The sequence below is a fragment of the Tursiops truncatus genome, chromosome 10 (genome assembly GCF_011762595.2).
Source record: "Tursiops truncatus isolate mTurTru1 chromosome 10, mTurTru1.mat.Y, whole genome shotgun sequence".
NCBI classification, from domain to species: domain Eukaryota; kingdom Metazoa; phylum Chordata; class Mammalia; order Artiodactyla; family Delphinidae; genus Tursiops; species Tursiops truncatus.
Genome location: NC_047043.1, coordinates 26,939,974 through 26,956,253, shown reverse-complemented (window position 1 = coordinate 26,956,253; position 16,280 = coordinate 26,939,974). Strand labels below are relative to the sequence as shown.

At 36.8% G+C, this 16,280-nt stretch overlaps 1 protein-coding gene across 13 annotated transcripts in view; it reads left to right on the top strand.

Annotated features, from left to right (window-relative positions):
- The first annotated feature begins 12 nt into the window (after positions 1–12).
- CENPQ (centromere protein Q) overlaps positions 13–16,280 on the top strand; it is a 94,155-nt gene continuing 77,887 nt past the window's right edge. For 5 of the 13 annotated variants that reach the window (XM_073810634.1, XM_073810633.1, XM_019949829.3 and 2 more), the window contains exons 1-8: positions 13–128; positions 4,268–4,410; positions 5,171–5,225; positions 6,515–6,635; positions 7,224–7,292; positions 7,842–7,971; positions 12,890–13,009; positions 13,164–13,238. In XM_073810634.1, the coding sequence (XP_073666735.1) occupies positions 4,309–4,410; positions 5,171–5,225; positions 6,515–6,635; positions 7,224–7,292; positions 7,842–7,971; positions 12,890–13,009; positions 13,164–13,238 (672 nt within the window). In that variant the 5' untranslated portion in view covers positions 13–128; positions 4,268–4,308. Of the gene's footprint in view, positions 129–399; positions 501–4,267; positions 4,411–5,170; positions 5,226–6,514; positions 6,636–7,223; positions 7,293–7,841; positions 7,972–12,889; positions 13,010–13,163; positions 13,239–14,334; positions 15,333–16,280 lie in introns of those variants that run through there. The other 8 variants (XM_019949827.3, XM_073810632.1, XM_073810635.1 and 5 more) reach the window with 5 other exon arrangements.

The following is a 16,280-nucleotide window of genomic DNA, read 5'->3' as shown; positions in this document are numbered from 1 at the left end:
GATGCCCGCCTCTCTCCACAAGCGTTTCCGGTTTCTACTGGTTCACTTCCGGGTCTCCGCGGCTGTGGAAGGTTTTGGCGCGAATTTCTCTGAGCGCGGCGCCTGGAAGGATTCAAGAGGCGTCTTTGGTGAGTAGTGAAAGCGCTTTCCCTGACGGTGGCTCCAGTTTGGGGATGAGTTTTGTGTCCGGCGCGTTGGTGGCAAACTCGGCGACTCGTGTTTGAGGAGCTTGAGGTGGTTTTCAAAGAGCAGGGAGATCCGAACAGGTGTGCCCTTCAGAGCCAGCGATTGAAAAAGTGGTATTTGATTCGCAAGGAGGGAGTGAAACCACTCATGGTTCCTCCCCCCTTTCCCCGAATCATTGTAATCCTTGTTCTCCCTCCTTAACCTCTCCCGCAGTGAGTCGTGGGGCGAAGTGCAGCCTTAGTGATGAGTGCCTTTGAGCCTTAAGGAAGCTGCGTCGGCAGCGTTCGCTACCCCGAGGCCTCATTTGTCAAGAGGTAAACATTGTGTATTTGCAGTTTTGCCAGACGTTGTGCCCATACAGAGGTCTAGCTTGGTGGCTTCCACGAGTTTCAGCACCCTGGCAAAGAAAACAAGACAACCTAGAATATTTCCCTGTTTCCTACAGAGTAAAAAACACATTCTTTACTGCAGTATATAGTCTGGCTGCAAACTACAGTTCCAGTCTTTTTTTCTGTCCATTCCTCCCGTACACGTCAAACCCTCTCTGAATTTTTTCTGTCCCTGAACAGACCAGTTTCTTTTGAAGTGTCCTGCCAACGGGCTTTTTTTCTCTCAAATGCTTTACTCCCCTTCCTTCTGGCTAAATATTTCAAAATGTAATTCAAATATTACTTTTGTCTCTGAATTCTGTATGTCCCCCCCCAATACCCACACCAATTTGAGATATTCACTCATTTGTCTCGTAACATTTGTCGCATTGTGTATAATTGAATATACATAGGAATTGTTTTCATATGTCTCTAGCTACTACCACTAGCCTGTGGTTTCCTGTGGATCCAAAACAGGCCAAAGTTTACTCTTCCTTTTTGTATATGCTACAACTAGCCCAATGGTAACAGTAGATTATTTTATTTATTGAGTTCTTACTATGTCCCAAGTTCTAGGCACTTTATGTATTCTGTACAACCTTTTAGCTTTACAAAGCCTTTGATATTGATACTTCTAGCCGTGGGGAAAGTGAGCAAATTTAGTTCCCCAAGGCTATACAGCTAGTTAAATGACAGAGCTGGGATTTGGAACCTGGACAATTTGTCCTCATCCCCGGCTGGCTCTTGGCAGTGGTTCTCAACCTCGGGCAGTTTTGCACCAGCGGATATTTGATAACGTCTGGAGACAATTTTGGTTGTCACAACTTGGAGGAGTGGGAGGGGCTCCTGGCATCTAGTGGGTAGAGATCAAGAATGTAGCTAAACATCCCACAGTGCCTAGGGCAGCCCCCATAACAAAGAACTATCCCATGCAAAATGTTAATAGTGCTGAGGTGGAGGAACTTTCGGCACTATGGCTAATTACCTCAAGTAGGTATCAGTGAAAACAGAGCTTTTCAGACTGTCTGTGGTAAAGGACCAATTTTTTTTTTTTAATTTTTAATCAGTCACAACTGATACTTTTGTAAAATACAATTTTTAAAAAACTGAATACTAGCCAAACCCATGAATGAGCCCTAATGTAAACCATAGACTTTGGGTGATAGGATGTGTCAATGTCGGTTCAGGGACTGTGGCAAATGCACTGCTCTGGTATGGAATGTTGATAGTAGGGAAGGGGGGGTATGCTCGAATTTTGTACTTTCTGCTGAATTTTTCTGTTAACGTAGAACTTCTCTAAAAAAGAAAGTCTTTTTTTTATGAATTATTAGAAAAATTAAACAAAAAGAAAAAACAAAGCCAGTTATTTTTTGGCCAGATCTAACATATATAAAATTGTTGTCAAATTGCCATAAAAGTTTCTAAATGAATACTTTTAATGTCTGTACTTTAAAAGACTGTAACAAACAGTTTGTAAATCAAATTTGGAGTAGCACTGAATTACATGTTACTGAATAAAGAATATCAAGAAAAACGATGAACAAAACCAAGCTATAAATAAGTGCCAAATGAAAGAGACCGTAAGAGCCCACAGACTTTTAGAGAGCGTCGAGGTGGAGTAGTTAGGAAGGCTTTCAGGTGCAGGTGGCTCATGATCTGGGAGGAGGTTGGGCACAGACAGGAGAGAGCAGCTCGGGTAGAGTATGTGCACTACTCAAAGTGTGTTCCGGAAATCCAGTCTTTCTGGAGAGGGAGATGCAGTTGAGGAGTAGCGGGAGAGAAGTATGGAAAGCTTGGCAGGTCTAGATTGTTAAGGACTATAAATGTTATGGTAAAGAGTTTGGATGTTATAAGGTAGGTATTACGGAAGGATTTTTCTTTTTTAATTAAAAAAAATTACCTATCTTGTTCCAAAATTTGGGATTGGAAACAACTTGGTAGGGTTGTTTCCACGCAGTGTCAGCTGCAGTGTATTGGCTCAGGTACATGCGCAAGGCTGGCAATCGTTGGTGTTAGTTATTGGTTGGGAGTTCAGCTGGGGCTTTTGCCTGGGTCTTTAGTTCCTCTCCGTGTTGGCCTTCCTCATAGAGTGCTAGCTGGGTTTCAAGAGCAAATATTCCAAGCAAGGGGAAGTTGCAGCTGCTAGTCTCCTCATATTTGGGCCAGGAAACTGGTACAGAATCATTTCCACCATATTCTACTGCTCAAACCGCTGCACAGTCTGTAAGATTTAAGACAAGGGGACATATACTTCATCTCTCAATAACAGAGTGAGAAGGAATTTGCACCATTTTTAGTCTCCTAAATGGAATGAGGACTAAATCTCAGCCTTCAATTGTTCTCTCACCTGGATGCTCTTCAGTGAACAACTGTACTGTACATGGCAGTCCTTCCAGGAGAGGTCCACAAGCAAAACTCTCATATGGATTGGTTTTTAAGTAGGGGAAGTATATGGCATGGATGTCAAGTTGAGAGAATTTGACATTTCAGGAATGCAACAGAGGAAGCTGGGTGTAGAACAAGGTACCACATTGTTCAAAAGCAGGGTAAAGTGTATTTTAGCTTCCACTGCTTTTTGTAACTGATCTGACATGTAGTCTCCAAGTATGGTTTGTGATCTTTCAGTTAATTCTTTCTTTCCCACTATTTTTGTCTTACGGGAAAAAGAAAAGCTTGAACTTTTCCTTTTAAAATTTGAGAGAATAGATTTATCCAGAGTACCCACTTTATTGTTTGTCTCTAAATCTGCATGTATATTTAAATTGTAGTAATGTGATAAACTCTGAATTTTTAGAAAAGGAATGGTGACTGGTTTCTCTATATATCTAACTATATATGTCTAGAAAAATATGTATATATAATGTACACACCACACGTGTGTGTGTATGTGGGTTTGTGTTCACGTGTACTATACCAAACGTGTACGTAATTTCTTAGCTATCTGCTCTTTATGATCTAATGCAGCAGTATATATTTTATCCCTCTGTTTCTTTTAGCAGAAATGAGTTTGGTGATAAAGAACTATTAAATGGGGAAAAGGAATTATTCTAAATTTTGTCATTAACATTCTCATCCCCACTCCAGTGCCTGTTTTGTAATGTGTGAGAAGACAGAGTAATCAGTATACTTCTGTGCTTTTGTTAAAATGCACATAACCCAGTAAAAGTTAAAACTTAACTTTTTAATTCTTAATTCCTTATGAGTGAATTTACCACATTAATTTCTACAACGTAGGTTCATGGTATAATCCTAAAAATTATCGTCTCCCATCTTTGACGTTAAGTTGAATGATAAATCCGTTAAGCCTAAAATAAGAAGGCCTGAATGTTATTCTTTGAGTTGACATTATCTGTGACCAGAGTAAAATAACTTAGCACTATATATTTCCATTTTCTTGGATTTAAATATAGAGATAACGTTATTGTATGGGGGAGTATAAAGAGGTGTAAAAGTGTTTTTATATAAGATTTTTTATTGCCATACAAATGGAAGAAATTTTTAGGAATGAAATTGAATTAGATATCTTTACTCTAATGAGAACCAATGTTATTTGTTTTAAAATATATTTAAATGTTTTAAAAACACACAATACTATCCCAAAACTTTCTTTATGATTTTTTTTTTTACAGGCAAATTTGGAACATTTATACGTAGTCTTTTTAACAAACTGTTTTTAATAAAACAAGTCTTTAGTGTTCTTTTTATCTTTACAGACATTTTGAAGCACTGTTATAGTTGTTCTGTTTACATCAAGATGTCTAGCAAAGCAAATCCTTCTAAGAAAAGGTCTCAACATTTAAAAAGAAATCCAAAAAGAAAAATTGATAATGAAGAAGCGGAGTTATCAGAGAAAGAGGTAATGAAATATCAAGTTTATCATTCAGGACTCTGATTAGAAGTATCTGTTCTATGTAAAGGAGTATGTGAAGACTAAAGGTCAGCTTTACTACAAATTATAGTAATTCATATTCCACATATATTGTTATATGGGAGCTGTTGCAACATGGGTTGTAAAAGTTCTCACATAAAAATTGTTTACCTCAATTTCTAAAGATATTGATCAGAGAATTCTTTAGGGAAGAAGTGCGATGGGGCATTGCTAAGGTGTTTAAATAGGAAGACTGGGAATATAGTATACAGATTCTATGGCATTCATATGTTAAAAGACAAGAGAATCTGTCAATTGGTGGAGGAGATTTTTATTAACATAGAGAAAAATTAGTTTCGGAGGAATTAGCTTCTTCCTACCATAAAAGAAATAATCAACATTTTTTTCTCTATTTACCCTGTATTAGACAATGCCTATATTTGTTTTTCAGGAAAAGTATATAACACTATTTCACAGGCAAGATGAGTATGATTTCTTTAAAACATTCTTTGACACCGTATGAAATTCTATTATACTTTATCACCATTGTTCAGGAATTGCTTTAGTATATCCCCTGCTTGTGATAAATACACATCCTTTTTCATTAGAAGTAGCAATATACTTTTTTTCTGTCTTGCCAGAAGATATATGAATTCTCTCCAACGTACATGACAAATCTATTGCAATAGCAGTATCTTTTCGTCTAATGTTTAATTCTTTGTGCATGCACATGTGTTTTTCCCTCTAGGTTAGAAACACAGCGAAAAAAAATAAAAGTCATCCAAAACACCTGTCTTCTGAAGGTATTCCTTTTCTATGTCTTGTTTAACCTATCTTTCCCAAGCTATCTATATTTATGAAAAAATTCTCAGCATCTTGTTTATGAGTTCTGCATAAGCAAAAGACAGTAATAAACAGTTACATTCTTATTTTTACAAGAATAAGTAGTACTGGTTGGTCAGTTCTTTTGGTCAACTGAAATTTTACTTACCACCTGTAGCAAAATACTGTGTAGGGCTCTAAGTTGAAAGGAGCAAGAGAAATTCAAAGTGTACCCCAGTCTGAATTATTACTGATTTGTGATATACAGACACACCTACTGACTTCTCTTTGAGACAAATATGCTTCTCTTTTGCCACCACTATTTAGATTAGATTGGAACCACTAAGTTTGTCTGGAGTAAATTAGTTTGGAATAGTCATCTTTACTTAAACATCACTTCAGCATGGAAGAATTTTCTACCTCTCCTCACCCTAGACCAAGTTAGGTCCTCCGGTTTTATACTTCCATAGTGCACTGGACTTTTTCTTTTGTAATGCTTTGCATACCTGAAATGTAATTATTCAATCTCCCTTCTCTCCAAAACTAATCTTCATGTGAGCCAATAGTGTACCTCCTTTGTTTATTTTTTTATTTTTTTAAATTTTTTTTGCGGTACGCGGGCCTCTCACTGTTGTGGCCTCTCCCGTTGCGGTCCACAGGCTCTGGACGCACAGGCTCAGTGGCCATGGCTCACAGGCCTAGCCGCTCCGCGGCATGCGGGATCTTCCCGGACCGGGGCACAAACCCTTGTCTCCTGCATTGGCAGGCGGACTCTCAACCACTGCGCCACCAGGGAAGCCCCTTTGTTTATTTTTTATAAGTAGAATAATATCAACAACCTAGTAGACACTGATTATCTGTTTGTGGTTTGGTTAATCTCCTTTGTTTCAGTTGCCATCCAACATTTGGCAGAAATCATTTTCTAGTCTTCTCAATGAAGCCCTTTAATTCAGGTCATTTCTGAGAACCAGACTTTTGTGTTGAATCCTAATAGTTGTAGCTTGGTTCTTTACTTAAGATTGTCTTGAGTTTGTATCCGCAATATCACTTAATAGTATTTTAGTTAACATAACAATAGCATATTCATATTCAACACCTGGCCTGTTATGGCTATGCAATAAAAAGGAAATTAAATAGTTTATACAGCTTCATAGTATTGGTTCTGATAATTCCATTAGCTCTTTTAGATAAATTTATATTTGAATCACTTTTTAAGTAAAAACATACAAACTTCTAGAAAAACCAGAGTCTCTTCTTTCACCGGTGACAGGACAAGCAAAGCATGCTAATCTAAAACAGGTAAAGATCGCAACCCACAAGAGAAAAACCTGGCAACCTCTTTCGAAGAGTAGCAGAGAACATTTGCAAACTATGATGGAATCAGTAATAATGTGAGTATGAAATTTTTTTCCATTTCACTCTTTTTATTTCTGCTTATATGTTTCCTATAGACAGTATCCTTTTAAATGTTATTATCTACTTTATGGTGATAGGGTGTTTTTCTCTTTTGCAAGAAGATTTATTTAATGTCTCTTGATGGCCTTAGCATTCAGCAAAAATGTCTTTATTAATTTCAGAAACTTGGAATTTCATCAGTGGAATAAAACTGAAATCTTTGCTTGATCTGCTATCTACAACTTTTTCTGGTGAGGGATACTTTAGGAAGAAGTTAGCTCAAATTAACACTTTATGTGGAAGCTAACATGCCAAAAGGAATACAGAGACAGGATTCTGCCATCAGGGAGCTGAAATCTATCAGAAGAGTCAGGCCTATAAATTAATTACAACAATATAATGTGATAAAAAAAACTTAGATTATTCGTCTGCTTTAAATATATTTAACATAAAAGAAAAAGTGATTGATTCTGCCTGGCTAGTAAAAAGGGGTACTTGAAAGATATCAGAGAGAAAAAGTAAACAGATTATACTAGTTATGTTTCAAACTAATATTTATTCATTCCCTATTTTTTCTCTTCTAGAGCAATTTTGAGTAACAGTATTAGAGAAAATGAAAAAATTCAATATCATCTGAACTTCCTAAAGAAAAGGTAATACAGTTATGCAATTAAAAAATGATTGAAATATAATTGAAAGGTTAAATGATGATTTGTCAGGAATTTGCGGGGGTGACTTATTGCTAAGATTAGCCACTGTTAATAAAAGAACATTACAGGGCTTCCTTGGTGGCGCAGTGGTTAAGAATCCGCCTGCCAATGCAGGGAACACGGGTTTGAGCCCTGCTCCGGGAAGATCCCACATGCTGCGGAGCAACTAAGCCCGTGCGCCGCAACTACTGAGCCTGTGCTCTAGAGCCCACGTGCCACAACTACTGAAGCCCGCGTGCCTAGAGCCAGTGCTCCACAACAAAAGAAGCCCCTGCTCACCACAACTAGAGAAAGCTGGCGTGCAGCAATGAAGACCCAACACAGCCAAAAATAAATAAATAAAATAAATAAATTTATTTAAAAAAAAAAGAACATTACAGCCCTTGGGAGTATGAGGGAAGAAAAAAGAGGATGACAGTATTTCAAACAAAAAAACAAAAATGATACTAATGGTACTCAAAAATAAAGTTATGTTTTTATTCTATCCGTAAGATTGCTGCAACTGTGTGAAACCCTGAAAGTCCCTCCCAAAAAGCAGCAAGATTTAACTCATGTGTCAAGTCTACTGAAAATGGAAAGGACACAGCACAGAGCTAATGAAGAGGGTCTGGCATTATTGCAGGTATGAAGTTTGAACAGGGAGTTCTTTAGAGGGGAAGGGGGAAAAGACCAAAAAGTTTTTTAAATTGTCATGATATTCTTCTAATAACAAATACTAGATCTTGGACCAGGTTTTTCATTAACTTTTATTTTTAACAAAGCAAAAACTTTGCCTGAACTTTGGGCCTCTAAAATTAAGACTATTTCTAATATATTTGTAATTAAGTAGCAGTCTTATTTTTTTCATCAGACTTTAAATATCAGATTATAGGAATTCATCACTAAATGCTGTAGCATTTCAAAACACATTATATTAGTTTTTCTGTCCTGTATCTGCTACTTTATTGGCAAGAAGAACACAATCATCATCATTACTGTTTTTTAATCATTATAGATAACATGTAATGAGGGCCTTCTATGTTCTAGTCACTGTTCAAAGCACTTTACAGTTATAGCCCTTAATGACTTAAAGAGACCTGTGCTATATTTCACATTTTACAAGTGTGCAAAAGAGACATATTGGCATTTCTAGCTGAACCTTAGAGTGCTCACAGTTATGATGCAAACCTATTAGTCCGATTTCAGGGCAAGTGATTCTTAATCATTATTCTGTAGAAGATAGTGGGAGATAATATTAGCTGTCATGATAAACTGCAGGCTTTTAATTAGTAGATACTTGAACAATTAAGAAAAGCAGCCTCGGGGGCTTATTAAATAATTATTAAAACTAAAACAGATTGGACCATATATCCATTTGCCATTTTGAAGTAGTTTGTAGATATGGTCTTTGTTAGCAACTCAACTTTGTAAAGCAGTAAGTTTGTTAACCTTTGTTAGTAAATACAAGGTGGTGGTAGTTTAAGCAAGGAATGCATCCCCAACGATTTCTAATAACTCACCATTCACAAATAGGTCATTCCAGATTTTCCATATGATTGAGAATAACAATGAAAGGATTTATTTGTGAGCAACAGCTCTACATATATTCTAAATTTATAGAGTGGTATTTTTTAGTGGTTGCCTCACTTTCTTCATTGTATGCAATTGAATTTAACTTTCATCCCAGTGTTACTACTTTGCAAGAGTATATTTTCAGTACTGACACTAGCTCCCCCAGTTAATGAACAGTTGGATAACATTAATATGGGTTATTTTTTAAATTTCAGCTTTGTCTAAGATATAATTGACAAAATTGTAAGATATTTAAAGTGTACATCATGGTTATTTGATATAACTATACATTGTGAAAGGATTTCCCCCATCTAGTTAATTTCCCTTGTCATCTCACTTTTTTTTTTTGTAAGACCATTTAAGTTCTACTCTGTTTCAATTATATAATACAGATTTCAGTTATGTAATATCAGTTATAGTCACCATGTTTTACGTTAGATCCGCAAACCTTATTCATTTTAGCTGCAAGTTTGTATCCTTTACTAACTTCTCCCTATTTCCCCCACCCGCCCCCAGCACCTGGCAACCACTTCTGTACTCTCTGATTCTATGAGTTTGACTTTTTTAAAGGTTATTTTAAAAGGTTTTAAAGTATAATAATGGTAAATGTTATTTTAACATTTAATATTTGCATAAAGTACTAAATCAGAGATAGTAAATAGTCTTTAATCAGAGACAGTAAATGATAGTGTGATTTTTGTAACGCTGGGAGGCATTTGTCTTTTACACCTAAAACTGGATCTCCGTGTGCCAAAAGCATAAATAGACTTAAATGGAAAAAACTGTTTTTCTATACTCGCAACACTTCTGACACTAAATTTGTGGGGTTTTCATACCAAGCAATTCTCCACTTCTCTGTGGAAACCAACTGGGTGTCCTACAATTCATTTCTAACACTAACTACCTGGAGTTAGCACAGACCCCACAGGTTAAGGGCTCAGTCCCACAGAACTGCCCCCACTTCAGATGCCAGTGCAAGGCCAAGCCTCCTGCACTTCTGACCAACCAAGTATAAATCGGGACTTCCCATGACCTCCTCCTCCGGTTTGATAATTTGCTAGAACAGCTCACAGAACTCAGGAAAGCACTTTATTTACTATTACAGGTTTATTATCAAGGATACAACTCAGGAACAGCCAGAGGGAAGAGATGCATAGGGCAAGGTATATGGGAAGGGGCACGGAACTCCCATGCCTGTTCAAGCACCTCCATGTGTTCACCAATCTAGAAGCTGTCTGAATCCAGTAATTTAGAGTTTTTATGGAAGCCTCAGCATGTAGGCATATCTATTATTAACTAAATCTCCAGGCCCTCTCCCCTTCTCAGAGATCAAGGATCCAGGCTGAAAGTTCCAGCCCTCTGATCACAGGATTTTGGTTGCTCGGCAACCAGCCTCCATCCTCTATGAGTTATTCATTAGCATAAATTCAGGTATGGTTGAAAGGGGCTTATTATGAATCACAAAAAGTGCTCCTCCCACTTCTGTCATTCAGAAAATGCCAAGGATTTGGAAGCTCTGTGCCAGGAATCAGGGATGAAAATCAAAGGTATATTTCTTATAACATCACAACAGTCTAATGTTTGCTTGACAGTCAGTTACTCAGTTGAAGCACTGTTGGCATTTTGGGCATAAGAGTTCGTCATTGGCATAAGAGTCTTTGAACTAGGAGTTTGTAGGTTTTATCTGTCCAATGTGCCTTACTTAGAATGGCTTTTTCGCACTGCAGCCTAGAGTTACTGCTGGTGATGACCTTCCAAAACCTGTATCAGTAAGAGAAGTTGTGTTCATGCAACAAGGACACATTCATTGAACTCTCACTGCTGGTGCTAGGGAAAGGCAGTGGTGAACAAAGTCTTTTAGAGATACCGAGAAGATGGTATAGGACCTGCTGGGGCATAGTTTTTTTTGTTTGCTTTTTAATTCATTTAATTAATTAATTAATTAATTTTTTACTTTTGGCTGCATTGGTTCTTCATTGCTGTGCGCCGGCTCTCTCTAGTTGCAGTGAGCGGGGGCTACTCTTCATTGCAGTGCGCGGGCTTCTCATTGTGGTGGCTTCTTTTGTTGCAGAGCATGGACTCTAGGTGTGCGGGCTTCAGTAGTTGTGGCACGCAGGCTCAGTAGTTGTGGCTCACAGGCTCTAGAGCACAGGCTCAGTAGTTGTGGCACACGGGCTTAGTTGCTCCGCGGCATGTGGGATCTTCCCGGACCAGGGCTGGAACCCGTGTCCCCTGCATTGGCAGGCAGATTCTTAACCACTGCACCACCAGGGAAGCCCTGGGGCATAGTTTTTAATCTCTCTGGATCTCACAACCAGAGTTAACATAAGAAAATATTAGAAGAAGGACAAAAAGTAACATTTCTACAGACAACAAAAGCATGCCAAAAATATGTGTTCACAAAACAGATGAATGCTAACCTAATTTCCCAAGTGAGCTGAAAGAAATTTAGAAAAAGAATAGAAGGTATGAAAAAAGTCATAAATATTAGAAATAATAAAAAATGAAGCTATGGAATTCAGGAAAGAATTAGAGCTAAAGGAAAAAAAACTTTTAGTAATGCAGACTAAATTAGAAGGAGCAATAAGCAAATGAACAGAACAAATAATACTTAAATAAAAGGTAAAGTAAGGAGAAAATTTTAAGACTCAAAAAGAAAGAATGACATTTTTTTAAGGTATTGAGAAAAAGTGACAAATATAAAAGTTTGGCAAAAAAGACACAGCATGGGTATGGTATGAATACCCAAAGAAGATAACCAAAGCAATGGAACAAAATTAATTTTTTTAATTATACTGAAAAATTTTAGTTCTTATTACATTAACCCTTTCCTTTATTCAGTGCTATTATTCATTCCCTTCTGTAGTGTGTTGAATGGTCGCCCACCAAAAGATATGTCTAAGTCCTAATGCCTGGAACCCATAAATGTGACCTTATTTGGTTTAATAAGTGTAGCTCACAGACCCAAAGTCTTGGGTACTCAGGGATTAGCACACTATTCCTATAAGGGCCAGGTGATAAACATTTTACTCTTTGTGAGCCATGTATGGTCTTTGTCGCATAGTCTTGTTTTGTTTTTTAACCATCCTTTAGAAATGTAAAAACCATTCATAGCTCTTGGACTGATCAAAAACAGCCTATGGGCAGTTGCAGACCTCTGCAGGTACCCTTTTTAATGGTTACTAGAAGCCATAATATATTTGTTGAGGAAAATTACTGTAGTTGACGGTAAAAATTCGGCTTCCAGTATTTGGAGAATGATGTAGATGTAAGTATCAGCCATATCGCTCCGCAGGATTTAAGAGTTATTATTTCTGTATGACTTCTGTGTGGCTTCTTTACTTGTTCCCTGATCCCCAGGGGCAGTGCTATCCTTGGCTGTTGCTAGGACTAGATTTGAAAGCAGTGCAGTACTTAATACCATTTAGAAACCTGGAAGCTGGCTAACTCTGTGTGGCCTGCAATCCGTACACCTCTGGTATCATTATACTCATTTCATTCATTTCTTATTTTCTCTTTGTTTTCCCCCATAAGATATATTTTTTTTTTTTTTAGGTGGGAAACTGCCACTCATTTTCTATTACTATCTCTGCCCTAATGTTCAGCATTTCTTTCTTTTGGCAAATGAAAATAGCACTCAGATGTTCCTAAATTAAAGTTAGAGTTTCTCTGCTGTTACATACCGCTTAAGGAATGCTGTACCTGTTGCCATCAGTCCTTGGGCTCTGCTAGATTCACACAGGTCTTCCAGGATATCTGATGCCCGCAGTTTTGGTAAGTTTTTGAGGAAAGCTTCACATACATCTTTGTTCCATTGGTAAATCAATTTCTAGGGAGTCTGTTTTCTGAAAGAAAAATTATCAGTTTCTTCCAGAAGTGTTTCAATATATAAGGTGTTTTTAAAATATGTATGTATATATTAATAGCTGTTTGGGTTTCATTTAATAGTATATTTAATTTAAAATATTAGCTTTCTCTTTCTGATGCAGGAAGAAACAGATAAAATAGTGGACACCGTAGAGTCAATGACTGGGGATATTCACAGCCTAAAGAACAAAGTTCATGTTCTGAGAAGTGAGGTAGAAGAAGAGGAAAGGAAGGTAAAACAGGTAATTGTTTAAAAAAAAAGTATCGCTAGAATCTGGATATAATTTTTCATGGTTAGATTCTACCCAGACAGCTTTTGAGTGTAATAAGAGAAGTCAGCCTTTTGAAATAATCTAGCTTTATGAAATAATCTGTAGCTTTCTTTTTCTACTTTAGATGTTTCAAATAGATAGTGAGGTACTCTCTCTTCCCGAACTTTCTCAGAAGAGTCTCAAAGCACCCATACTTCAGGTAAGTACCAATTTACCATATTAACTGCATCACCAGTTACGAATTGTATATATGTGTAATCATTATACATATAAGTGTATAAGTATAATCATTCTTGTCAATAGCGGTATAGCATTCCATTGTATGGATGTGCCATAATGTAGTAATTTGTGAAAATGATGGAAATAAATAATTTTTGCTACTACAGGTAATACTAGGAACATCCTTGCGCATATATCTTTACACATTTGTGCAGTCATGGCTGTAGGACGGGTTTCTGGAAGCAGATCCTGACAGCTGCTTTTGTTTGTGCTTCTGATAATGGCATGTGCAGCTTTTCCTAAGACAGTGCTGTGTCCACATTTGTGCAGTCACGGCTGTAGGAGGGGTTTCTGAAAGCAAATCCTGACAGCTGCTTTTGTTTGTGCTTCTGATAATGGCGCGTGCAACTTTTCGTAAGACAGTACTGTGTCCCATTTGGGTGTACACAGCACAATGCTAACTTACCTTTGCAAAGGACTCCCATAGGTATTATAGTGTAAGTGTTTACAGTGGTAGAAAGGCTTTACGTTTCCCCAGAAAGTAACAAATTTTTCCTGTCTCAAATCTACCTAGGGTGAAAGGAATGGGAATGGGCAGAGGGAAAACAGAATACCATAGATTTAAAAGTAGAATGGCAGTGAGTTGATGATAATTGAAACTGAGTGAAGATTATATGAGGTTTATTATACTATTCTCTCTAAATAACATACATATAACATTTTTCATAATGAAAGGTTAAAAACTAATTATATGGGTAAAGGTGGTCAAAAGGTACACACTTCCAGTTATTTATAAATAAGTCATGGGGATGTAATGGACAGAATGGTGACTAGAGTTAATACTGTATTGTATATTTGGAAGTTGCTAAGAGAGTAGATCTAAAAGTTCTCATCACAAGGAAGAAAAAGCTTGTAACTGTGTTTGGTGATAGATGTTAACTAGACTTACTGTGGTGATCATTTTGCAGTGTATACAAATGTCAAATCATTATGCCGTCTGCCTGAAGCTAATATAATGTTAATATTGATTATCAAAAAAATAAAATTTAAAAAATGAATTATTGTCATGCTCACAGAAAGAAATTTTGATGCTAATTCCAAACCAGAACGCTCTTCTGAAGGACTTAGATGTTCTCCATAATTCACCCCAGATGAAAAACATGTTAACTTTCATTGAAGAAGTCTATAAAAGACTGGATGCCTCTTAAAGAGTTTATTGTTTTGTTTTGTTTGTAGATTGTTCCATATGAATTTAATGTTTACGAATTTGTAAAAATGTTATTCTACGTGATATTGCCGGGGCTGAGGCTTCTTCAGGATTCTCGTAATATGCACTTTAAAATTAACCTCTATAAATCTACCATTAACCTGTATACATCTAATGTAGGCCTTGAAAACTGTTTTTATCAATTCCCACATCTAGGAACTCACATTTATGTTGCTGTATTTCCAGTTATTTGCCTTAAACCCTAAAATGAGAACAGCCACAATCTGATGGTTTATAATGGCTGAATAGAGTTCATTTATTGGTTAGTGCAGAGGAAATATGATACTGTGACTTAACATATGTAAAGTGTTTATAGTGCCTAGCACATAAACATGTAAGTGTTTGGTATCAGTATTGTTTTTTAGCTGATGACTTGCATTTTCTGTCTGGTCATGTGGAACTCTAGAAGTCCCCAAATGCCTTTGCTCTTTTACGTAACTCCCTAGACTTTTTGTGGCATAATTAATATCTGCCAGGTGTCTTTAACTTTAGAGGTAGCATGAACATTTTATTTCTTTGGTTAGGTTAGTGAATAGATGTTGAATATTTATTTTCTACTCTCATCAGAGCATACCTTTATTTCATAAAATTGTTAAAAACGAACCCAAGTTCATTTATTCCCTTAAAATAAACACCAAACCAAAAAAAAATCCCTTCTTTCTAAATCTTTTCTCATTGCGATAATAAGCATATACACGTGAAGAAATTATCACTTAAATATATTAAAAATCATTTTTAACCAACCACAGTATATTGTCTGGGTTGCTTTTATCTGTTTATAAAATAAAATAACTGTAATTTAATTACTTTTCTGTCTAACCTAGAATGTTTTGTCAGTTAATTTAGAGGGTGCTATAATTTTGTTAATGCCCTCCAGGCTGAGACCACCAGGAAGACAACTTCAGTTAAATAAGTTGGATTTAGTGCTCACTGCAGTGAGGGAGACCACACGTCATGGGGAACCCTGGGCAGCTCAGCAAAAGCGTCAAAAAAAAGATCTTAGGAAATAATGGTCAAAAAAGACCTTAATGGATCTTAAGGGAAATAAAGTCTTCGAGAAAGGAAACCTATAGTGCAGCATTTAAAGAGAACATTACAGTATATACTTTGGACTGTCTGCTACATGCCAGGCAAAGCAACTAAAGGAAAAAGGTTTCACAACATGTCTTAAAACTTAAAAACCCTTGTGTTTTTAGACTGGCAAGTAGAGCCCCAAATCACTTTTATCATTAACCATGACATTTATAATCGCTTTTGGTGGGGATGAAGGAGTTACATTAAGTCTGCTGTTTCCCTCAGAACATCTGTTTAACAGCTGATTGAAAGTCAACAGGAATACCACTGTTGCTGAGGGGTAGTTCTCTACCATGCATAAACTGGTCATACTACCCTCTTGTAGCTTTGAAAAGTACATGATCTAATTTTGAGAGACGTACAGTATCTTCTGGCAGGTAGCAGGCAACATACACAATATTTTCTTCAAAGGTTGAATTGTGGTATACTCTTTGTGAAGAATTTAAGAGTTAATTACAGACCCAAATAAAATTGAAATTCAACTGCAAAAGGTCCCAGTAATTCAGATGGTCATCTTATGTAGTATCCTCATCTGTCTAAATTCTCACATACACAGGCCATGCCAACTATCATACACCTTCTCTCCGGTGACTGATAAGTGCCCATGCCAGAAACTTTAAATTCTAAAAGATAAATATTTTGGAATGGAGCCTATATGGTGTAAAAATGTGGCTTGTAATA